Source organism: Pteronotus mesoamericanus, unplaced genomic scaffold, assembly GCF_021234165.1.
Source record: "Pteronotus mesoamericanus isolate MK-2021 breed Mesoamerican mustached bat unplaced genomic scaffold, CSHL_Meso_final scaffold_507, whole genome shotgun sequence".
Lineage (NCBI taxonomy): Eukaryota > Metazoa > Chordata > Mammalia > Chiroptera > Mormoopidae > Pteronotus > Pteronotus mesoamericanus.
Genome location: NW_026555319.1, coordinates 3,974,619 through 3,995,637, shown reverse-complemented (window position 1 = coordinate 3,995,637; position 21,019 = coordinate 3,974,619). Strand labels below are relative to the sequence as shown.

General features: G+C 50.9%; 1 protein-coding gene across 3 annotated transcripts in view; it reads right to left on the bottom strand.

Annotated features, from left to right (window-relative positions):
- Positions 1–21,019, bottom strand: part of KDM2B (lysine demethylase 2B) — a 99,426-nt gene that overhangs the window by 32,975 nt on the left and 45,432 nt on the right. For 2 of the 3 annotated variants that reach the window (XM_054594222.1, XM_054594223.1), the window contains exons 11-12: positions 18,534–19,018; positions 8,343–8,429 (exon numbers count right to left, since the gene is read on the bottom strand). In XM_054594222.1, the coding sequence (XP_054450197.1) occupies positions 8,343–8,429; positions 18,534–19,018 (572 nt within the window). Of the gene's footprint in view, positions 1–8,342; positions 8,430–8,755; positions 8,819–18,533; positions 19,019–21,019 lie in introns of all 3 variants that reach the window. The other variant, XM_054594221.1, reaches the window with a different exon arrangement.

The window sequence follows — 21,019 nt, the reverse complement described above, 5'->3', positions numbered from 1 at the left end:
GCCGACACGGCACAGGGACGCATGCACCTTGAGCCTAGAGACAGAGAAGCTGTCACCTCCCTTTGTCCGATGGGTTAGGGACGGGAAGAGTTCGCAGAAACACGGAGAAAAGCCGGAGAAGGCCAGGAAACAGGAGCCGTGGTCTTCAACGGAAGGGAACCGCCAACCGGCAAGGATCCCACGGGGAGGAAGCTGGGGGAACAAATACCCCAGCCTCTCTCTCCTCCCGTGTCCCTATCTCCTGCTGGTTCCTCCCAATGGCTGTGCCCAACCAGAAGCCAGAGAGGGCAGGATGCTCTTTGATGTCTGAAGCAGCCCGCAGAGCAGGCCGGAAGAGGCTGGACAGGGGGTATAAGGGTGCAGCTAGGAAACACTCAGATCAGGAAGCTTCCTAGGGCGCACAGGTGGAGAATTTCTACGTGGGGAAATAAGGGCATTCCCAAAATGGGGTACGCTCTGGCTGGTGTGGCTCGGTGGACTGAGCACCAGACCGTGAAGCAAAGGGACACCGGTTCAGTTCCCAGTCAGGGCACATGGCTGGGTTGCGGGCCAAGTCACCAGTATCGGGTGCATGAGAAACAACCACACATTGATATTTCTCTCTCTTTCTCTCTCCCTCCCCCTCTCTCTAAAAATAAATAAATAAATAAAATCTTTTTTTACAAAGGGGGTACAGTATGAGCAAAGACCCAGGCCGACAAGTAAATGGAAAACAGGGCGTCATGTGGCTTCCCTACAAGGCCAAGATGGACGAGCCATCACCAGAGCCTAAGGCGGAGCTCCAGGTAAAGACCTGGGCACTCACAGCGCCAGGAAAGGGACTGGGGAGATGATTCTAAGAAGACAAGAGAGCCACTGAAGGTTTGGTAACAGCTTCTGGGCTGCACTGTATTTTCCCCAAAACTCACATGGTGAGGTCATACGCCCAGACTGTGACTTTATTTAGACACGGGGTCTTGACGTTAAAATGAGGTCACTAGGGCCCTACTCCAATGACTGGTGTCCTGAGGAAAATTGGGAAATAGACACACAGAAGGAGGACAACGCGAAGACACAGGAAGAAGACGGCTGAGACTCCCCAAGAGCCAGCAGGTGAAGCTGCTACTGTTCTGTCCTGCCCGCTGCCCCATCTGGAGTGACTCCGGACTCCCACTTCCTGGCTTCAGTCCCCTCCACTAAGGGGGGTTGGGGGGTGGCTCCAACGGGATCCTGGCCGTACGGTTCAGCCACTGACAGATTTTGGAATCGGGGCCCCCATAAACTGGCCGGAGACCTCGGTCCCAGCTTCTAAGAAGTGGTGGCATCCCTGAGCTGCCAGGAACTTCCTTTCCATTGGATTCTTCTGTTGTCGATGTAAACACCTCTGTTCAGGAGGAGGCCATCTGTTGTGGGCAGCCTTTTATCAAAGGATCTCCCCTGCTCAGGGGCACCCGCCCGACTCCAAACTCCACAAAAGACTTTGCAGTCACTCCGGGAACCCCGGGGGATTCCACACAAGGGCCCCAGATTGGTTTTTACTCGGTCCCCTCCCTGCACCCTGCTGCTCCCTGCCGGTGCACATCACCCTGCCCACCCTGGGAGGCGGCTGTGTCCCGCGGCCTCTCCTGCACCCTCTCCTCCTACCCGGACCAGCGGGGGAGCTGGTGGCCTCAGCTGCCTCCACCCCCAGGGGCACAATCTCGGCCAACGGTCACCCTCCCCCTTCAGCGGAGTGAGTAAGGGATCAAGGAGCACTTTCTGAAACCAGCCCCCTCGTGGGAAACGCCAGCCACTTCCGCACAGCCCACGACCACTTCAGGGAAAGTAAGCCACTCGGGCCTTGCTGGAGACTGAGTTTTAGCACCAGCCAATAGCCATGGGAAATGTCTCTAAACTCTTCACCCCCTTCCCGGCTCGCGGCTCTTCCTTCTACGTCCTCCTATTTCTACTAAGAAAATCACCCACCTTCTGGGAGGGCAGATTCAGGGTTATATCGTTCAGTTATAAACCACAATGACAAAAAACTATAATCGCTACCACTGACAGATGGCCTACTATCGAGGTATTTTAAAAACAGTATCTTGCAGGAAAGGCGGTATCAGCCCCTTTCACAGGTGAGTAAACGTAGGCTCAGACTGGCCCACGACCACCCACCTGGTCAGTGGCGGAGCCCAGATTCGACCCCCAGTGCGCCTGACCCCACAGATCACCTGGCCGTGCGTGAGGATTACCTGGGAAGGCGTTTAGAAGGTGCAGGTTCCCAGGCCCCACGCCAACCCTGCGGACTCAGTGTCCGACATGGGGCCCAGGAAGCTGCATTTTTAAACCCATTCCCCTCACTGGGCCCCACTTGCTGTCTAGAAGACCACCTCGCCCCAGCAGATGGCATAAACCGTAGTCCTTGTCCGCGTCATCCACCGCCTCCTCAGCTGTACACCACCAGCTTAATCACCCGGCGGTGGCAGGAACTGGGGCAGAGGAGGAGCAGGAGGTACACGGGGCTTCTCTCACTGAGTTCCGTGTGCCCCCTGCACGGAAGGGCCACCAGGCCTCCCAGATCTACATGACTAACTGTGGAGGAGGTGGGGCAGGAACAAAGCGGCACCAAGGGTGACGCCTACATCGGGCGGGTGTGAGTGTGTGTGTGTACGTCGCTTCCTCCCGCGGTTCCTGTGCAGCTCCGGAACGTCCTTGTAAAGAAGCCGATCCAGTAACTGCTGCAGAGGACCGTCCCCACGTCCCCGTCATGCTACTTGTTCATACACATTCCAGCCTCTCGGCCCCTACACTCCAAAAAAATTGCCCATAATTGAAATTCAAGTGGCTGCCATCTTTGGCCACTAGAGATAATGGATTGAGAACCAGGACGTTTCAACAGGCTTGCTTGCCACAGGCAGCCGGGGCTCAGCCTCCCCCTTCCTCGGTGTCCTTCCCGTAAACAACTGGCGAGCGGGCCGAGCAGCAGTGCTTGGCTGGTCGACTCACTCCTGAGTTCAGAGGTCGGGCCTTAAATAAGCTCAGTTCCCTCGCATTGGTTCTAAGGTCACAGACAGGTCCCCCAAACCCCACCACCTGGTCATGAAAGGAAGTGGACAGAGTGTAGACGGATCAAACAAATCCAGCACCACCAGTGGAAACAGCCCATCGAGTGGGCGGTGACGGATGGCAACTCAGTAGCATCTTTGATTTGAAAGACGCCACATCAGAAATGACCTCCCGGCACCTAATCAGTTCCAGGAGAGGACCTCGTTCTCGGGGAGCCAAGGTGGGAGATCAAAGCATTGCTAGCTAATCATCATTTATCATTAATTACTTCTTAAGTAACCTGACCCAGACCCCGTGCCGCTCCCTACCTCGCATCCTGACAGCCTCAGTGGACACCCTTGATCTTTCAACCCAACCTGCATGAACCGGAGAGGCGGCCGACTCGCAGACCTGGGAATCACAAGACCCCGGGCAGCCCAGGCGCTCAGTCGTTTACTTACTTCCTCCGTTCCTGTTCACTTTTTAACCCCACGGGCCAGGAAATGCATAAATATAGCACCGGGCCTCCCCTCCCCCGCCCCTCCGCCACATTTCATTGAGGTCCTCAGAGCACGGAAACACATCTGGCGGCAAACACGCCTTATTCTTCACAGCTGTGTAGCCCCCAGCGTGCCAGGGCGCTTCTGAGTCCCCTATTCCACCGCACCATGGAGATAAGACGACCCAGCACCTGGCCTCCTCGTAAGGATTAAATGAGATCTAAAAACTGCATCTAAAAATGGGTACCTGCACTGAGGGGGAAGAGGCAGGGGATTTGGGCTGCAGTGGCACTAATTTATTTCCAGAACTGTGGGGAGGGAGTGGTGGTATCATTACTATGTTATTTATTCCTTTTTGTGACTCTAAAGTGTTGATAACTTACAATAAATGCTCTGGGCTGAGTTGTGCCCCCGCCGCCACCAAATTCCGACGTTGGAGTCCATAACTCCCAGTGCCTCCAAATGTGACCGCGTTTGGAAATAGATCTTTAAAGGGGTAACTAAGTTAACACCAGGCCGTTAGGGTGGGCCCCTAATTCAGTATGGCTGGTGTCATTATCAGGAGAGATTAGGACACAGACACACCCAGAGGGAAGACCGCGAGAAGACCCGCAGACAGTGGCCACCTACCAGCCAAAGATGGCCTCAGAATCAATATATTCTGTCCACTGACATGTTGACCTCAGACTTCTACACCACGAGAAGGTCAATGTTGCTGACGCCACACAGTCTGCGACACTGTTATGGGAGCCCTTGAAAACTCATACAATCAACTTCAAAGAAATGATAGAAAACCTAAACTAGATCACAAAGGAAGAGACTGGACTAGCGTGGCTTTCAACAAAAAGACAAGCAATAAGTGTTGGTGAGGATGTGGAGAAATTGGAACCCTTACGCCCAGCTGGTGGGAATGGAAAACGCTGCAGCCGCTGCAGCCAACCGTCTGGCGGCTCCTCAAAAAGCTACACATAGTGGTACCACTTGACCAGTCTAGGTATCTACCCAAAAGAAATGAAGACATGTGCTCACATCAAAACCTGTACATGAATGTGCATCGCAGCACTATTCACAATCGCTATAAAGTAGAAACAGCTCAAAAATGCCCATCAACAGCCCTGGCTGGATAGCTCAGTTGGTTAGAGTGTTGTCCCAAGATGCCCGGTCAGGGCACACACAAGAATCAACCAATGAATGTGTAAATATGTGGAAAAACAAATTGATGTTTCTTTCTCTCTCCCTCTTCCTCTCTAACATCAATTTTTTAAAAATGCCCATCAACAGATGAATGGATACACAGAATGTGGCATGTATCTATACAATAGAATTTTACACGGCCATATAAAGGAATGAAGTACTGATACATGTTTGACTTGGATGAAGCTTAAAAATGTATGCTAAGTGAAAGAAACCCATCACAAAAGGCCACATACTGTATAATTCCATTTTTATAAAAAGCTCAGAATAGGCAAACCCATAGGGACAGAAAGCAGATCAGTGACGGCCAGGAGAGGCGGAAGCTCGGGAGCAGGTGGAATGGCTACCGAGGCGGTTACTTTCCAAGAGTCTGAAAAAGGTCTAATGAAGATTAGGTTGTGGTGATGGCTGTATAACTCTCTCAATATTTTCAATATACTAAAAGCATCTCATTGTGTACTTTAAGTCGGAGAACTGTCAGGTATACAAAATACATTTGTTTTATTATAAGGTGTTGTTAAAATAAAACCGGTACCCTGTAAGTGTTGCTGAATGTCGAAGGTGCTTTCCTCTCCCTCCTGACCCCTCTTTCCCACCAGCCCAAGGGCTCCGGTGTCCCCCACCGGTGTTGACGCTAGCCCAGGCCGAACGAAGGTCAGACCGGCGCATACAACTGATCCTCCGCGGGAACCTCAGGTAAGGGCTACTCCCCTCAGCAGCCAGCTGTCCCGCTTCCAGGTGTGTGCAAAAAAGAGGGGCAGAGGTTTTGGTTTAAGAAATAGAAAAAAAACGTGGCCCTGACCAGTGTAGCTCAGTGAGTTGGGTGTAACCCCTCAAACTGAAAGATCGCTTATTTAAGTCCCGATCAGGGCGTGTGCCTGGGTTGTGTGCCCGGTCCCCAGTTGGGGGCATTCAAGAGGCAACCGATCAATATTTTCCTCACACATCGATGTTTCTCTCCCTCTCTTTCTCCCTCCCTTCACCTCTCTCTAAAAATAAATCAATAAATATTTTTAAAAACAAAAAATAAAATGCCTACATGCCCCCAAGGAGTGGCCCGAGGGTCTCAGGCCCAGAAGCTAGGGCCCCCCTGCAGTCCTGGAGAGATTTTGCCTGCAGAGGCTCCTTTGAGCCTCTCTGTGAGTTCTGAACCGTAAGTAGGTAGTGGTGAGCTTGTCTCTTTAAAAGCCCACATTCTGCGAACCCTAATCCCGACCCCTGGGAAGCAGAGAGGCAAAGCCACGGTCTCCCCTGTAGGCTCAGAGCAGCCATGGGGCCTGGCAGGGTTGCCTCAATGTGCTGTGTCTGCAAGGACAGTTTGTGGTCTGATAAATGGTATCAATATTTATTGCCCATGTCAGGGAAAGCCAGCCTGAAAACCCCACACGCTTCCACGGCCTGAGGAACTAAAGGCAGAAGACAAGGTGGTGGATCCTTTTCCACTCCCACTGCCGCATCAACTCCCACTAAGCTTCACAGAACATTAGCATGCAATGCCCTCAGTACCCCCGAGGAATGGGTGCCCTTTCCCCTACGAGATCCACATGTACAAATGTGCCCCAAGGAGACAAACAAAAGAGAAAAGAATAGCCTAAAACAGCACTGTCCAATAGAAGTAGAATGTGCGCTACATATGGATTTTTAAAAAAAATTTTTAGATTCTATTTACTTATTTTTATTTTTAGAGAGAAGGGAAGGGAGGGAGAAAGAGAGAGAAACATCGATATGAAAGAGAAACATCAATCAGTTGCCTCTCGCACACCCCCAACTGGGGACCTGCCCACAACCCAGGCATGTGCCCCGACTGGGAATCGAATCAGCAACCTTTCGGTTTGCAGGCCAGCACTCAATCCAGTGAGCCACACAAGCCCAGACTGGATTAAAAAGTTTTCTGTAGCCACATTTAAAAAGGTAAATAGAAATTAATATTAATAATCCATAAACCAGTATGTTCACTAGGGTTGTCCAATTTATTTTCTTACGGTTGACTGACTCAGCAAATAATAAAAATACAGTACCCCCAATTACATCTCGGATGAACAATAAATAATCTTTTTAGCATAAGTATATCCCATGTAATATGTGGCATACTTGTAGAAAAATTTTATTTTTTTATCTGACATTCAAATTTAAATGAGCATGTTTTAAACAATTTGGCAACCCTAATTTCAACATGCAATCGCGTAAAGAATTAAATTGATGCGACGTTCTACACTGTTCTCTTTTGGGGTAGGTCTTTGAAACCCGCTGTGCAGGTGACGCAGCGCTTCGCAACTTGGGGCCCTCGTTCAGGGGCTCAGCGGTCACACCGCTGAGTGGCTACCATTTGGGACAGAGGAACTAGAACGTTCCTCTCAGTGTTTTATATAATGGCAAACGAATCAGAAATTAGCAAACTACACATCAATGAGGAGGCTGCTTAAGTTGCAACTAACGTGTAGAGAGAGCATTAACCAGGGGTCGGTCCTTGTTCTAAGGACTTGGCATGAATTACCTCATTTAACCCTCACGATAACCATTCAAAGTAGATCCCTTTTTACAAACAAGGAAAGCCAAGGTTCCAGGAGCTGATATAGTTTGTTCAAGAAACCGGTGAAGCCCCGACCGGTTAGCTCAGTTGGCTGGAGCATCATCTGGGGAAACCCAAAGGGTTTGTATTCCTGGTCAGGGCACACGCCTAGGTTCCTGGTTCAATCCCCAGTCAGGGCACATACGAGAGGCAACTTGTCAATGTTTCTCTCTCACATTGACGTTTCTCCCCCTCTTTCTCATTTTCTTTCTCTCTCTAAAATCAATAAAAACATCCTCAGGTGCAGAGTTAAAAAACAAAAAGGCGGTGAAGCTGAGTATAGACAGACTAATGGTGGATAAATGGATTGAGGTTCATAAATCCCACCCGAGCACAGCCTTCAGAAGGAGACACACCAAAATGTTACTAGTTTTCTCTGGATGGTGGACTCTGAGGTGGGTGCTGGTTGAAAGTGTGGGGTCTGCTGCCTGTTAGACCATCCTTCACCTCCTGCCAAGTCTCCTAATGAGGGGGACCTCTCCGTTTAAAGCCTGTGTCTTCATCTGTAAAATGAGGAACAAGTGTCTCCTCCACAGGGTTTCTGGGTCTAAATAAGATAAAGGACGCAGAGAACCACGCAGCACAACCTGCTCCTGGTAAGTTCTAAGGATGTCTCTAGTGTTCTTCCTGTTGCCTTTGTCCTCTCCTCTTTGGTCAGAATTTTTTTGGTGAGCACCAATCTATTTTACAAAGATTTTTTAAAAATCACTTTCAAAAGAGAAGAAAACAACCCCTGAGGCAGCTGGAGGGAAAAAGAAAGGAAGGAAAGAAAATAGGGTGGGGCGGGGGAGGAGGAAGAAAAAGGGAAGAAAATTCCCCTCATCACAGGGAAAGGTGAGGCATCGCTCCCCTGCAGTTCCCTGAGCGACCACCAGGGGACACTCTCTGCAGTTCCTCCGATAGTGAAAAAGGATCCCTTTCAAAAACCTCACTTGAAATGACCAAATCACTCAAACCGTCTTCAATGGGGGGCCCTCTCCCAGAAGTGCCCCCTGAAAAGGTGCCGACATTCACCTCACAGGAGATGGGAAAGGCCGTGGAACCAGTCTTCCAGCTGCGGGCAACCTGCATCTTACCTTTGGAGTCTTCTTTGGCCAAGTGACTACAGGGACCCCGGTGATGGCCAGACTGGGGTCGTCATCTGCGTGCTCCTTCAGGACATTCTGTGGCCAAACAAAGGAGCCATATTAGCCCAGGGTAGGGGGAAGGTCTTTGAAGGGGGCTGGAGGCCAAACCGAAGCCAGCAAGAAAAACCCCGAGACTGCCCACAGTCTACCACTCCCCCGCCACCCACACACTCAGAAGGAACCAAGTCAGTGCCACCAATTTATAAATGTTGTTTATACATGTCTTGGTTCACTGCTATATCCCCAAAGCCTCCCACAGTGACTAACCTATAGTAAGCGTCCAGTAAATAACTTTAAAAACAAATAAATAAAGCCACAAATCCCCAAAGAGGGACTTTCTACAAAATGCCTGACCAGTATACCTCAAATCTGTGAAGGTCAATAAAAACAGGGGAAGTCTGAGAGCTGTCACAGCCGAGAGCAGCCTAAGGAGACAGAAGAGTAAACGTAATATGGTGCCCTGCGTGCGATCCAGGAACAGATAAAGAACATTAGGTAAAGACTGAGGAGATAAGAATAAACTAGAGACTTCAGTTAATAATAATGTATCAATATTGGTTCATTAATTGTAACAATGTACTATACTAAGATGTTCATAACAAAGGAAACTGGCCCCAACTTGGTTAAGCAAAGTCCCCCAAAGCAAAAGGTGACCAGTTCGATTCTTGATCAGGGCACATGCCTGGGTTGCCGGCCAGGCCCCTGGTTGGGGGCATGCAAGAGGCAATCAATAGATGTTCTCTCACACATTGATGTGTCTCTCCCTTTCTTTCTCCCTCCTTTCCTCTCTTTCTAAACATAAATAAATCTTTTTTAAAAAATAGAGGAAACCGGGTATGTGCGGGGTATATGGAAAGTCCCTGTACTATCTGCTGAATTTTCCTGTAAACATAAAATGGCTCAAAAGCAAAGTCTATTAAAAAAGCCTATTACTTTTTATTAAAAAAGTAATTTTTTTAAATGCCAATCAGACAGTAAAGGTAAATTACAATGCTTAGGGTACCAAATTTTCTACCGTGGATACACACACACACACACACACACATACATATAAAAAGAAAACCAACAGAAAGGAAACTAAGAATATGGACATGATTCAACTCCAATGGGTACTTCACGGGGCACACTGAGAGAGGCTACCAACGGCTGGGGGAACTATCTGTGCCTCCGGGAAGACATCGTTTAGAATTGCCAATTCCTGATGATTTACAAAGCCAACCAACTTTTCATCAGTTTCAGTTTTTAATTATTGTTTTTAAATACACTGCAGACATTGTATCCCTTACTACTTACACCTGGGTGGGCCTTGGAGTCCAGGGATCTCTGACACGCTTCCTACAGGAAGTAATTCCCCCTGCATTGCCCCCAGTGGCCACCAGGGGGCGCCCTGGGTCCTGCCGCCTCCCCACCCCCCGCCCCCGCCAAAGCCTGTTTCCATTTGTATATGATAGGCAGCAGGAAGGGATTACTCAACTGAAGATTTTCTCTCTGAGAAATAAATTATGCCACAGGGAATCGTGCCGTTGGCTTCCCAGGCTCCACCAGAATTTACATGCCCGCTCCGGCTCTTGGAAGCAGAGGCAAGGGAACATGGGTCCTCACCCCAGACCCTTCAGGTTGTACCCTACAAGCCTTCACTAGGAGAGCCCAGGGCTTTCAAAAGGAGAAAGATCTGGGCCACAGGGCCCTCCCTTTCTGCTGGAAATGGCCCTGTTTATGACCGAGCATGATAACCACAGACTACGGATGTGGCGGGCCTCCCCCTCACGCCAACTTCTCTCAAGGAGTTTAATGTTGGCAACGGGTTCAGGCCCCACTGCTTCTGGCGCGGAGCGCTAATAACGTGAACCTCCATCTATCCTGCGACTCAAAATGCCATCCCTGTGGTAACAAAGCAGAGGCACGCGTCCAGATCACCAGCGGCAGGCCCGTTCAGGGAGAGCAACATGACAGGGGGGAGCTCGGACGGCTGGCAGTCTCAGCGGTCCCCCCGGTCACAGGTCAGGACCCTGGCAACCGGGCATCAATGCACCTTGGGCCTCCCAGGTCATCTCCCTATGCTCCAACCCAACCATCTTGTGTTGCTGGGCTGAACTGTTCTCCCACAAAGGTATATTCAAGTCCTAGGGTCCTGGCACCTGGGAATGTGACATTACTTGGTAAGGTAATGCCGTGACAAGTCAAGAACACCAGGAACTGCTAGAAGCTGGAAGAGCAGGGAAGGACCTACCCCCGGGCGTGCAGAGGAGCGGCCCTGCCGGCACCTTGAAGTCTGACCCCTGACCTCTGGAACTGTTAAGAGAATAAAATTCTGTTGTTGTAAGCCGCCAAGTTTGTGGTCAATCGTTACGGCAGTCACGGGAAACTATCACACTCCCTGTGCCTTCGTGCACCGTAGTTAAAAGCTTATTAGCTCCATGACTTGGGCAAGTCATCACATCTCTCTTGAGTCTCAGTTTCCTCGTCCAAGAAATAAGATAGTAACAGTCCCTGCTGTTCCAGGCTGCGGTGAGCATCACAACGCGTGGAAGCTACTGGGCCGGCGGTAAAGGCTCCACAAATGTCAGCCAATCCCTTCTGGCTTACGCCACTTTCCTGTTAGGATACCCTGCCCTGTCCTCTGGGGAATTTATCCATTTAACGAGTTCTGAGGACAGGGAAATGAAAAAGTTTCTTTAGTTGTAAAAGGGTCATTTAAAAGCTGGTTTAGCTGCAAAACTAGCAGAGATAATAAAAGTGATTCAGGGGCCCAGCAGTTAAGTTTAGGCCAAACCAAAAAAAGCACCGCAAGTGCCATGGGTCAACCTCGCCATTTTTTAGAGCTACGGTTACCCAATGTCTGGCACCCAGCTCTCTGGCCCCTCGCTGCTCCCCCTCGTCCCCCTGAGCTGGTACAGGCCACGGAGTCTGAGTGCCCAGGGCTTGTTCTGCGATCACACTTGGGGCTCCTTGGGTGAGAGGCCTCTTTCATTCCACCTTGGATTGACCGTCTGCTCCCCCCCAACCCCCACCCCAATACCAAACACAGAGCTCAGTAGCGCACCCAGCCCCCAGCAGGGGGGCCTCAGCAACCACTGGTGGCCTGGCCCCGCAGAATCCAGCTGTGCCCTGAGTCCTGGGCCGTCTCAGGGCGAGAGGAGACCGGGCTGCAGCCTGCCTCCTGTCCCCCCACGTTCGGCTCTGCTGAGCAGCCCACAGCGCTGCGAGTCTGGGCTCTACAGCTCAGTGTTTTGCAAACAACAAGAACCAGGCAGGAGGTGCCGTTTCAATGAGCAGGTGTGTTCCAAGGTCAGGAGCTGATTAACCCCAAGGCCATGGGTTTCACACACTCTCAAATGTGAACCTACATGGGCCTGTTTTCATTCCACAGTGGCTAGTTTCTGAAATAATAACAATATCAGCTTAGCTTCCTGAGCCCTGAAAGGCCCCTTCTGGTGATATGATACCTTGCTAAATCCAGTGAGTCACTCTCCTCATCTTATCGACACCCCCGAGAGCACTGCGCTGATTAATGAAGACATGGGGGACTCAGCCAGACCCTAGAACCTGTGGCCTTCAAAGACAACACCTGTTTGGATAATGGACTCTTAATTTAGGGTTATTTTCTACTATATTTGGGCTTTGGTAAGTGAACAATAAAATTAATCTCTTTGTGTTATTAAAAAAAAGATAACATCTGAAAACAATGGCTTCCTTACTGTCTCTTCCAGCCCCTTGATTCCACGTGGCCCCATAATTCCCTGCAACCCAATGATTCCCTGTGGGAATTCCATGCCGTCCCATAACACCCTGCAGTCCCATTACTCTACCCAATCAGAAAGGCTGTTGTCTAGAGTGAGCTGGCATTTCTACACCCAGCTGACCCTCTGGGAGCCCGGGGAGCATGGCATCAAAGGAAAGAGGCTGCAATTAATGATCTTAAGGGACGGCGGCAGAATCACCTTGCCGGGGTACAGACAAAACCCTCCACTGCCAATCTCTGCAGTCATTGCCCTTCACAGCCTTACAATGCACTGGCGATTGTCATGTCCTTTACAATCTATTGGAGGACCAGACCAACCCCAAATAGCCAGGCGCCCACCCTTCCTCCCAATAGGAGCGTCTGCCCTCTCCCTGAATCCTAGTTGAATGTGTAGATTCTTCTGGGAGAGAGAGCACACAGGGTGACATCCTTCCTACCGTGAATTACTTTGTCCACCAATTAATGTTTGCCAATCCAAGAGGGAAGAAGGAAAAGATAATGTATTGGGCTGATGTGTGTGACCTCCAAAATTCACGTGCATTCAAAACCCCAGAATGTGACCTTATTGGGAAGTAGGGTCTTCGGGGATGTAACCACGCTAAGGAGGAAATCCTGTGGACTGGGGCGGGCCCTAATCCAGTGACGGATGTCCCTATGAGAAGAGGAGCAGGCACTCAGACACACCGAGAAGACAGGGGTCGTATGAAGGCGGAGACAGACATCGGAGTGGTGTGGCTACAAGCCAAGGGATGCCAAGGACTGCGAGCAACAATGGCAAACTGGAAGACACAAGGAAGGCGCCTTCCCTGGAGCCTTCAGAGTGAGCACTGAGCACTGACTTCAAACTTCCAGCCTCCGGGACTGTGAGAAAATAAATCTCCTTTGTTTTAAGCCAGGCTGGGGTTCTATGTTACAAAGCCCTGGTTGAGGGGGATGGGGGGAGAACGCTTGGGAAGGGAGGGGAGCTGGCCAGAGCCAGCCTGGCCCTCCTCTGATTGTTACTCTGAGTAGCTAATCCCTCTCCGAGGGCTTCCTAGGAGCACTAAGTGTTCCTACCTCGTTGTTCCTCAACGTAACTCAGTGACATTGGTCCCTGTTATTACCCCCATTTTGCAGTGAGGACATCAGGTTTCGATCCATTAAGCACTTCCAAATGGCCAAGGAACCAGAAAGGTGGAGTGACTTGCCCAAGGGCACACAGCAAGTTGTTACGAACAGAAACCAAAACTGAACTCGAGGTTCTCTTGCACCCCACTTCCTTTGTTTTCCCATAATGCAGAGGCCAACAGGCTGCGCCTCCAGCAGAACAGGTGTCTTAACAGAAGGAAGTCACTGAAGACAAGTCCCAGAGGGCTTCCCAAAGATGAGCAAGGAGGTGGCCTTCTTAGACTTTTACAGGAGAGTTGAGATTTTTTCTTTTCATAAAGCAAATGAAGTAGGATGGTCATTTTGGATTGAATCTAAGTCCACACCTCCCCACGTCAAGTTTCCCGGCCCAAATGAGCAAACTTGGACTTGCTGAAACCAGAGTCGCTGGGGTTCGCTCATCAGTGCAGCCACAAGGACACACTCAGCTTCCAGACGTTCTGCCCACAAAAAGAATAAGCGGGACTTACATAAAAAGAAAGCTTTAAGGGACAAAAGCAAGTTGCAAGGCAGTATGATCTAATGTTTTAAAGATTACGATTTGTTTGTACACACAGGATGAGGAAGCTCCAGAAGTGTATTCACATGGCGATTAACAAAGGGTCACCTCCAGGGTGTGACAACTGAGGGGGGGACACTTTCTATCTCTTAGCCTACAATGTTTTTGTTTTTATTTTGATCATGTAACTCTCAAACTTTTATGTAGAAAAAATATCCAGAATAGGTAAATCCACAGAGAGAGAAAGCAGATGAGAGGGAGGAGGTGGGAGGTGACCGCTCAGGGGGGCAGGGTTCTGTCTGCGGCGATGACAAAGTTTGGAAGTGGGTAGAAGTGGCACCGCACACTACTGTGAATGTGCTTGATGCCACTGAGCTGTACACTTTACAGTGGCAAATGTTCCCCCCCCGGAGGATCTAACCTGGTGATGTAGTACATAAAATGAACGAACGAATGAATGAATGAATAATGATAAATGCTTCTGTGTATTTTACTGCAATTTAAAAAATACATTACGTTCTCTGTTCTCCAAGAGCTTGCCTTAAGGTGGATGCTTGAAAGTGTTTTCCTCTTATGAAAAGTATGCCGCTTTCTCCCTCCTCCCTCTCAGCTGGCCTGCGGGGCTTTAGAACGTGCAAAGACGGGCACACGGCACACGACTTACGGCTGACTGGGCGACCGGAGCCCTGCATGCCTAGAATGGGAAGCCCCGGGGACTGACGAGCTGGGTTGAAAAGGAACCTAACAGTGTTCAGGGAAAAAGGGTTTTCTCTCCTCATCCCACTTCCTAGTGCTCACAGGGCTTCCTTGCAGATGACTCTGAAACTGTCCGCCCCACGCCTCTCAAGAGCCCATCTCCTTGAGTTCCATTCTGGAAGGATCGCACAGTACAGAGCCACGTGGTTTTCTTGATTCCTTCATGCATGGCACATCAACAGGGGGTCCCATCGGAGACCCCGGCCAAACAAAATAAACTAACCTGCATCGATTAGCCCCAAATGTCTGCTCTGTGGAGAAATGCCAAAACCATCCTTTCCTATAACAGGTAGCTGACCTTTCCTTAGTGCCCACCTGCCTCTTTGTTCAACAATCGTCTACACGTCATCTTGTGTTTAGGGGTTCTTTTTTAAGATTTTATTTATTTATTTTTAGAGAGAGGGGAAGGAAGGGAGAAAGAGAGGGAGACAAACATCGAGGTGCAAGAGAAATATCAATCAGTTGCCTCCCACATGCCCCAACCAGGGACCTGGCCTGCAACCCAGGCACGTGCCCTGACTGGGAATCAAACCAACGACCTTTTGGTTCCCAGGCCAGCACTCAATCCACTGAGCCACACCAGCCAGGGCATCTTGTTTTTAGTTTTACAGTTTATCAAATGACCTCAAATGCATTTCCTCAATTTACCTTTTGGGCATCTGAGTAGCAGATAATGGAAGAGGTTTTATTTCCATTATATAAATGAGAAATATTACGCTCACAGTTCAACGACAAGCCCAAGTCACACAGCTACAACGTGAAGGAACAGCTACCGGGCAAAAATCTTCCGACTCTGAATCCAGCATTCCTTCTGCAACACCCTCCGTAGCCAGACAAGGAGAGAAAGCTCGAGGAGGCTAACGTTGAAGGAGGCACTACGCCCCTCCCTCGGCCTCTCAACCTCCAATCACAATTCCCCAGACGTCTCTGACAAAGGTTGATAAATGTTTAAATCAAAAAATAAAAAGAATCGCCATGACTGGTGTGGCTCAGTGGACTGAGTGCCAGCTTGTGAACCGAAGGGTTGCCAGTTCGATCCCGTCAGGGCATGTGCCCAGATTGCAGGTTCGGTCCCCTAACAGGGTGCGGACGAGAAGCAACCGATCGATATTTCTTCCTCACGTTGATGTTTCTCTCCCTCTCTTTCTCCATCCCTCCTCCCTCTCTAGAAATAAATAAAATCTTTTAAAAAATAATGATAATAAAATAAAAGGAATCCAAAAATGTATTACCCATGAAAGAAAAAAGCGGGTTGTTGATAAAAGCCAACACCCAGCCATCTGGAGACGGACTTATTTTGGGGACCGTCTCCAATCCCAGGGGCTCCAATCACCGTGGGGCACTGTGGGCAGCAGTCTGAGGTCACAGAGAAACGGAGAGAAGGAAGGGAGACGGCGCCGTTTTGCAACACGAGCCGAAGAGCCTAAATGGCCCGTCATGAAAGAGAAACCGCTGGGGAGAAACAGGACTCACTCCCTGGCGGTGGGAGCACTGGGCACCGGCTGGGAAGTCGGCCTCGGACGCACACCCCCGAGCTGGTTTCCATTTCTCAGGGGGTGCAAAAGGGAACCCCCGACATCCGGGAAGAGAGGGCAGAGGGGCCCACGAGTGCAGCCAGGAAGAAGCCGCTCACCCTCTGTGACAACACTCTCACCCTGAAGGTCAGTTTTGGCCTCCAAAATTTCTCCTGCGACTCCAGAGACTGGAAGGCTCCATTGGTTCACCCCACCCACACAGGCCCCCGGCCACACCGCACGTCCAGAGGCCACCAGACGCTCCGACTGTCCTGAGGCCCCAGGAGCTCTGCGCCCCGCTCACAGTCTCTTTAGCTCAAAAAGGGCCTCCTCAGGTACGACTCAAGACCATAAATACCTCTAAAGACTGTCGAGGTCAACAAACGGGCTAAGTGGCTAGGTTATGGGAAAAGGAGCTGCGCTGGCCGCCAGGGGAACACACGTTCAGGGAGGCAGTAGGGAGTGGCAGGGCCTGCGGTGTGCGAAGTCGGCTGTGACTCACTTCCGCTGCTGCGCCCAGTCAGGACCATGGGCCAGGAGAACCAGGATAGTCCATATGACTCTCCTGATTTGTTAATGTTGACAACAAATTAGACAAAAGGTTTAATACCATGCAGGCCAAACACAATTGTTGGGATGTTTAAATGAATATATATGGGAACACCTCCAATAGCACATGGTAACTGAGTTCCATTATCACATGTTCTCATGAAATGCCATGAACCCCATGGTCAGGGGAAAGAGCTGGGCTCCTTGAAACCTGTCTGAGCCCCTACCCCAGGCTTCCTCCACACAGCCCCGGGGCTGATTCCAGCCTCAGAGGCCCGCCAGGTGGGCACAGGCGAGAGATAGGAAGGGCCGAGGTCCTTTTCCAGGACAACACCTGGCTAACCAGCAATCGGGACACTGCACGTAAACGGATCGGAGACATAAGACTCTTAAAGAAAAAACACTCTCCACAAGTACACTTCCTCTTGAAATGGATGTGTTTTCAACTCACTTACAACATTTTGGGACCCTAATACTGTGAATGATTTAATTATTAATGAAAATACCTTGGTCTCGCTTTTCAGGACCTCAGAAGAAAAAAGTAGCCACATGGCAGAACTCCCTGGCTCCTATCGGGGAGCCTAACATACGAAATCCCCTGCCACAAGGTTCAAGCTTCTTATCGTGGGGTGATGGACAGGCGCAGGAGCCTGAGACCCCCGACACTGCATACAGAATGACACGTGCACAAAGCCTATTCTCATAACAATCTCAAGAGAGGCCGGCAACCTCCAAAAAGAGTCAAGAATCAATGAAAAAGACCCCATAGCAAGTAAAGCTTTGCTTTACAGAAATATTAATCACAGACTTCTTTTACTCAGCAGTTTCCTCAAGTTACAGAGAGACTTAAATTCAGTTTCCAACCCAGGCACGCAGCTGGATTTTCTTGGAAATCAGATGTCGGAGGAGGAAGCCCAAGGGCCTCCAAGGCCTCACCCCAAAAGGCCTTCGCAACACTGGCAGCGGGGGCTGCTGCCGTGTGTCCCCAGGCACTCCGGAAGCGCCCCTGGGCCCTCATCCCAGCTCCGCCACCTACCTGCTCTGTCAGCTCAGGCAAGTCCCTTAACCTCCCTGAGCCTGCTTCCACGGGGGCTCAGGGCAGAGATAAGGGTAACTCCCACTTGCCTAGCGCTGGCACCTGGCAGGCAGCAAGCTTTCAGCAAACGTTATGATGATGATGACAAGAAGCCAAGGCCACCCAGTGCATTTCCTGTTTCTTAAACACCCGTTCGTTAGCGCTCTGCTTCTGACAGCTGACAGCCTTCCCCACCTGGAGAACTCCTCCTCAGCCAGCATTCTAACGCCCAGCTCAAATGCCCTCAGCATAACGGCCCCGGAGCCCCGGCCGCCCAGGCCTGGGCACACACAGCAGGCCGGGCGCTTAACTCCCTGTCTCCTGATTTCTTCGCCTGCGCGCTTTCACCCTGCTTTCTCTTCCCCAACGCACAGCAGAGCTGGTGCTCAATGCATGCTGGCTGAATAGTTAGCTCTACTGGGCGAACGCAGAGCCCCGGGTGGCCGTGTGGCACACCTCAGCTGGCCACCCTGAGGACCACCAGGATGTAAACAGACACACGTTACGGGGAAGCCGACCCAGAACACAACCTTCCTCACAGAATGGCAGAGTCTGCCTGCAAAACCAACAGCAGCGCTCTCGGCGCACCCTCGGCACCGACCGTGGGCAAATCCTCCAATTTCAACAAGTTTGAGAAAGATCTCATTGTCGACCAGAGCCGGCTTCCACCGAGATTCCCTTGCAGGTCTCCATGGCGGCCTCTGCTTGGACACCCTGGATGAGCCCCCTGGTGCCTGGACATGCCCCGAGGACAGCCTGCACCAAGCCACCCCGGGCTGAGCTGCCCTGGGAGAGCTGCGCTCGGAGCAGAACCTGCCCGCCCGCGGCCGCCCAGTCCCAGGCTCGCCGCCCTGCCCACCTTCACGCCCTCCAGGAGCGCCTGAGGGTCCTCGATGCCCTCGGGGACACACTTCTTGTTCTCCGGGAGGGATTCAAGTTTCTCCACCAGGGCTTTCAGGCCCTTCAGTTCGAACTCGGTGAGGTGGGTCCATTTGGCAGAGCCCTCGGTGGTGGGGGAGCCCGTGGGCGTCTTGGGGTACTCTGTGGGCATTGTCGTGGACTTCACACTGTCCTCTGACTCGTTCGACAAAGTCCTTTTCAGGAACCGCAGCGCAGGCGCTTTGGGCTTCTTTCCAGGGGGCTCCTGGTCTTCCGAGGGGGAGCTGGTGGGCGAGGCAGGGCCGTCGGCAGATGGCTTGGGCACTTTGTCTGCACCCTCTTCTTCCTCCTCCTCCTCCTCTTCCTCCTTCTCCTCCTCTTGGGGCTGCTGCTCACAAGACTCCTCCTCCATCTCCAGCCAGGAATCCGATGAGAAGCCGTCTACACTGGGCTTTCTTGGGGCATCTACAGGGAGGGGGTGAGGGTGAAGGGGGTCACAAGAAAGGCAGAGATAAACGCCCCAAACTCCCTGTGGGGCGTCCCTGGGACTTTCACTCACTATGCCTCCCATTTACTCTGGAGATCAAGCTTCTTTTGACAGTTCTAACGGTCTATGCCTCCCTCAGCTTCTAGAAAGGCTGGGCTCAGTCAGACAAAGGTTCAAATCCCAGCTCAGTTCCCTCCAGCTGTGTGTACCCCGACAAGTTGCTTGACCTCTCTGAACGCACCTAATGTTTTATTTTTCAACACAGAAAAACAAGACAAAAAAAGCATATATTATATATGATCCCACTCACTAAAATGTCCAGAACAGGGAAAAAACCCATAGAGACAGCAGATTAGTGACCGCCTCACGCTGGGGGAGAGGGGATGAGATAACTGAAGGGCACAGGTTTTGCCCTGGCCGGTGTCGCTCAGAGAGTTGGGAGCATCGTTCCCGTGGATCGAAACGTCAAGGGCTCGATTTCCATTCAGGGTGCACGTCTAGGTTGCAGGTTCGGTCCCTGGTCGGGGAGTGTGTGATAGGCAACCAATTGGTGTTTCTTTTTCACATCGATGTTCCTCTCCCTCCCTTCCCCTCTCTCTAAAATCAAACAGCATGTCCTCGGGTGAAGATTAAAATAAATAAAGCAAGCAATCCACAAATAAATGAATGGTACAGGTTTCTCTCTGGGGTGATGAATGTTCTAAAAATTAATGCTTGCGATGGCTGCACAACTAAAAACCATTAAAATGAGCACAATAAATAGATGTGAATAGCACATGGGAACTATACCCCATAACGCTCATTAAAAACTATCAAACGAAGAGTACTTCCCTGGAAGCCCTGTTGTGGGGATCAAATAAGGCATCACCAAGCCCGGTTCATGGCGCATAACCAGCATTCGGTCAATGAGTGGCCCCCCAGTGCCCACCCTTCCCTTTGGCAGATGAACAAGAGAGGCGGGAGAAACAGTGGCAAGAAAATTTAAGAAAAAAAGTGGGCATCGAAGACCCCAACGCTGGCTCAAGACTGGCCCTCAGAATTGGGAATGTTCTTCTATGGCCCGAAGTATCCAAACAAGAGGAGTGACCCTCCTGTCCTGGTCCTGGGACAGCCACAAAACCAAGCCTTCAGTCCGCACAGGAGCGTGTAAGCACTGCGGCTGCAGCGGTTCTCACGCAAGTCCAGGACCATGTCCCTCTCCCCCCTGGCTGGAGGCTTCAGAGCAGCAGGTGGTAGGTAGGGTTTCGGTGTTTTTTACACCTGAATATCGCCATCATCTGACGGGAACGGGACTCAAAACAACCCCCTCAACCGCTCCCTGCCAAATAAAACTGAATTTCCAGGAGGCAAATGAGCCCGATAAAACCCCAGCGTAAATATTTGTTCCCCTCCTAGGCCTGCCTGAAGCCAACCCCTAAAGTCACTAAGGATGGGAGTCAGCGAACGAAGCAAGAGGGTTCAGAAGAGAGAAAAAAAAAAAAGATTCTAAAAAATCCTGGAGATTACAGGAGAAATCATGTGGACCGGTCACATTTTTCTGTCCCATGAGGAGAAAGATGAACATAATTGAGGAACAGCGGACTCCGCGTCCAGGAAACCCCCTCAGCAGTGACACTCAGAGACAGAGGGGAAGGCGCGGGACTGCCACAGCGATATGCAACTTCGGGGCAGGCATCTGTGAGTCAGGATGCAAGGACCGAGCATCTTGGGGGGATGATGTCCCTTTAAGTAACGGCAGCAGGGCAGGGAGCTGCAGCTGCGACTAAAAACCACCCACCGCTCTGCCAAGCTTGCATCCCCAGCCCTGGCCATCCCTCTGGCTGGCTCAAAGCGGGCCTGTGATTTGGGGGACCTCATGGGCCTGCTCTTATATAGACAGAAACCCAGGCCCCAGGGCTCAGTTGGGAAAAAATCAGCCGGTAGCTACTGAGGAATAAAAAGAACCAGGATGCTTTGCTCCATGGGGATCCTGCTTCAGC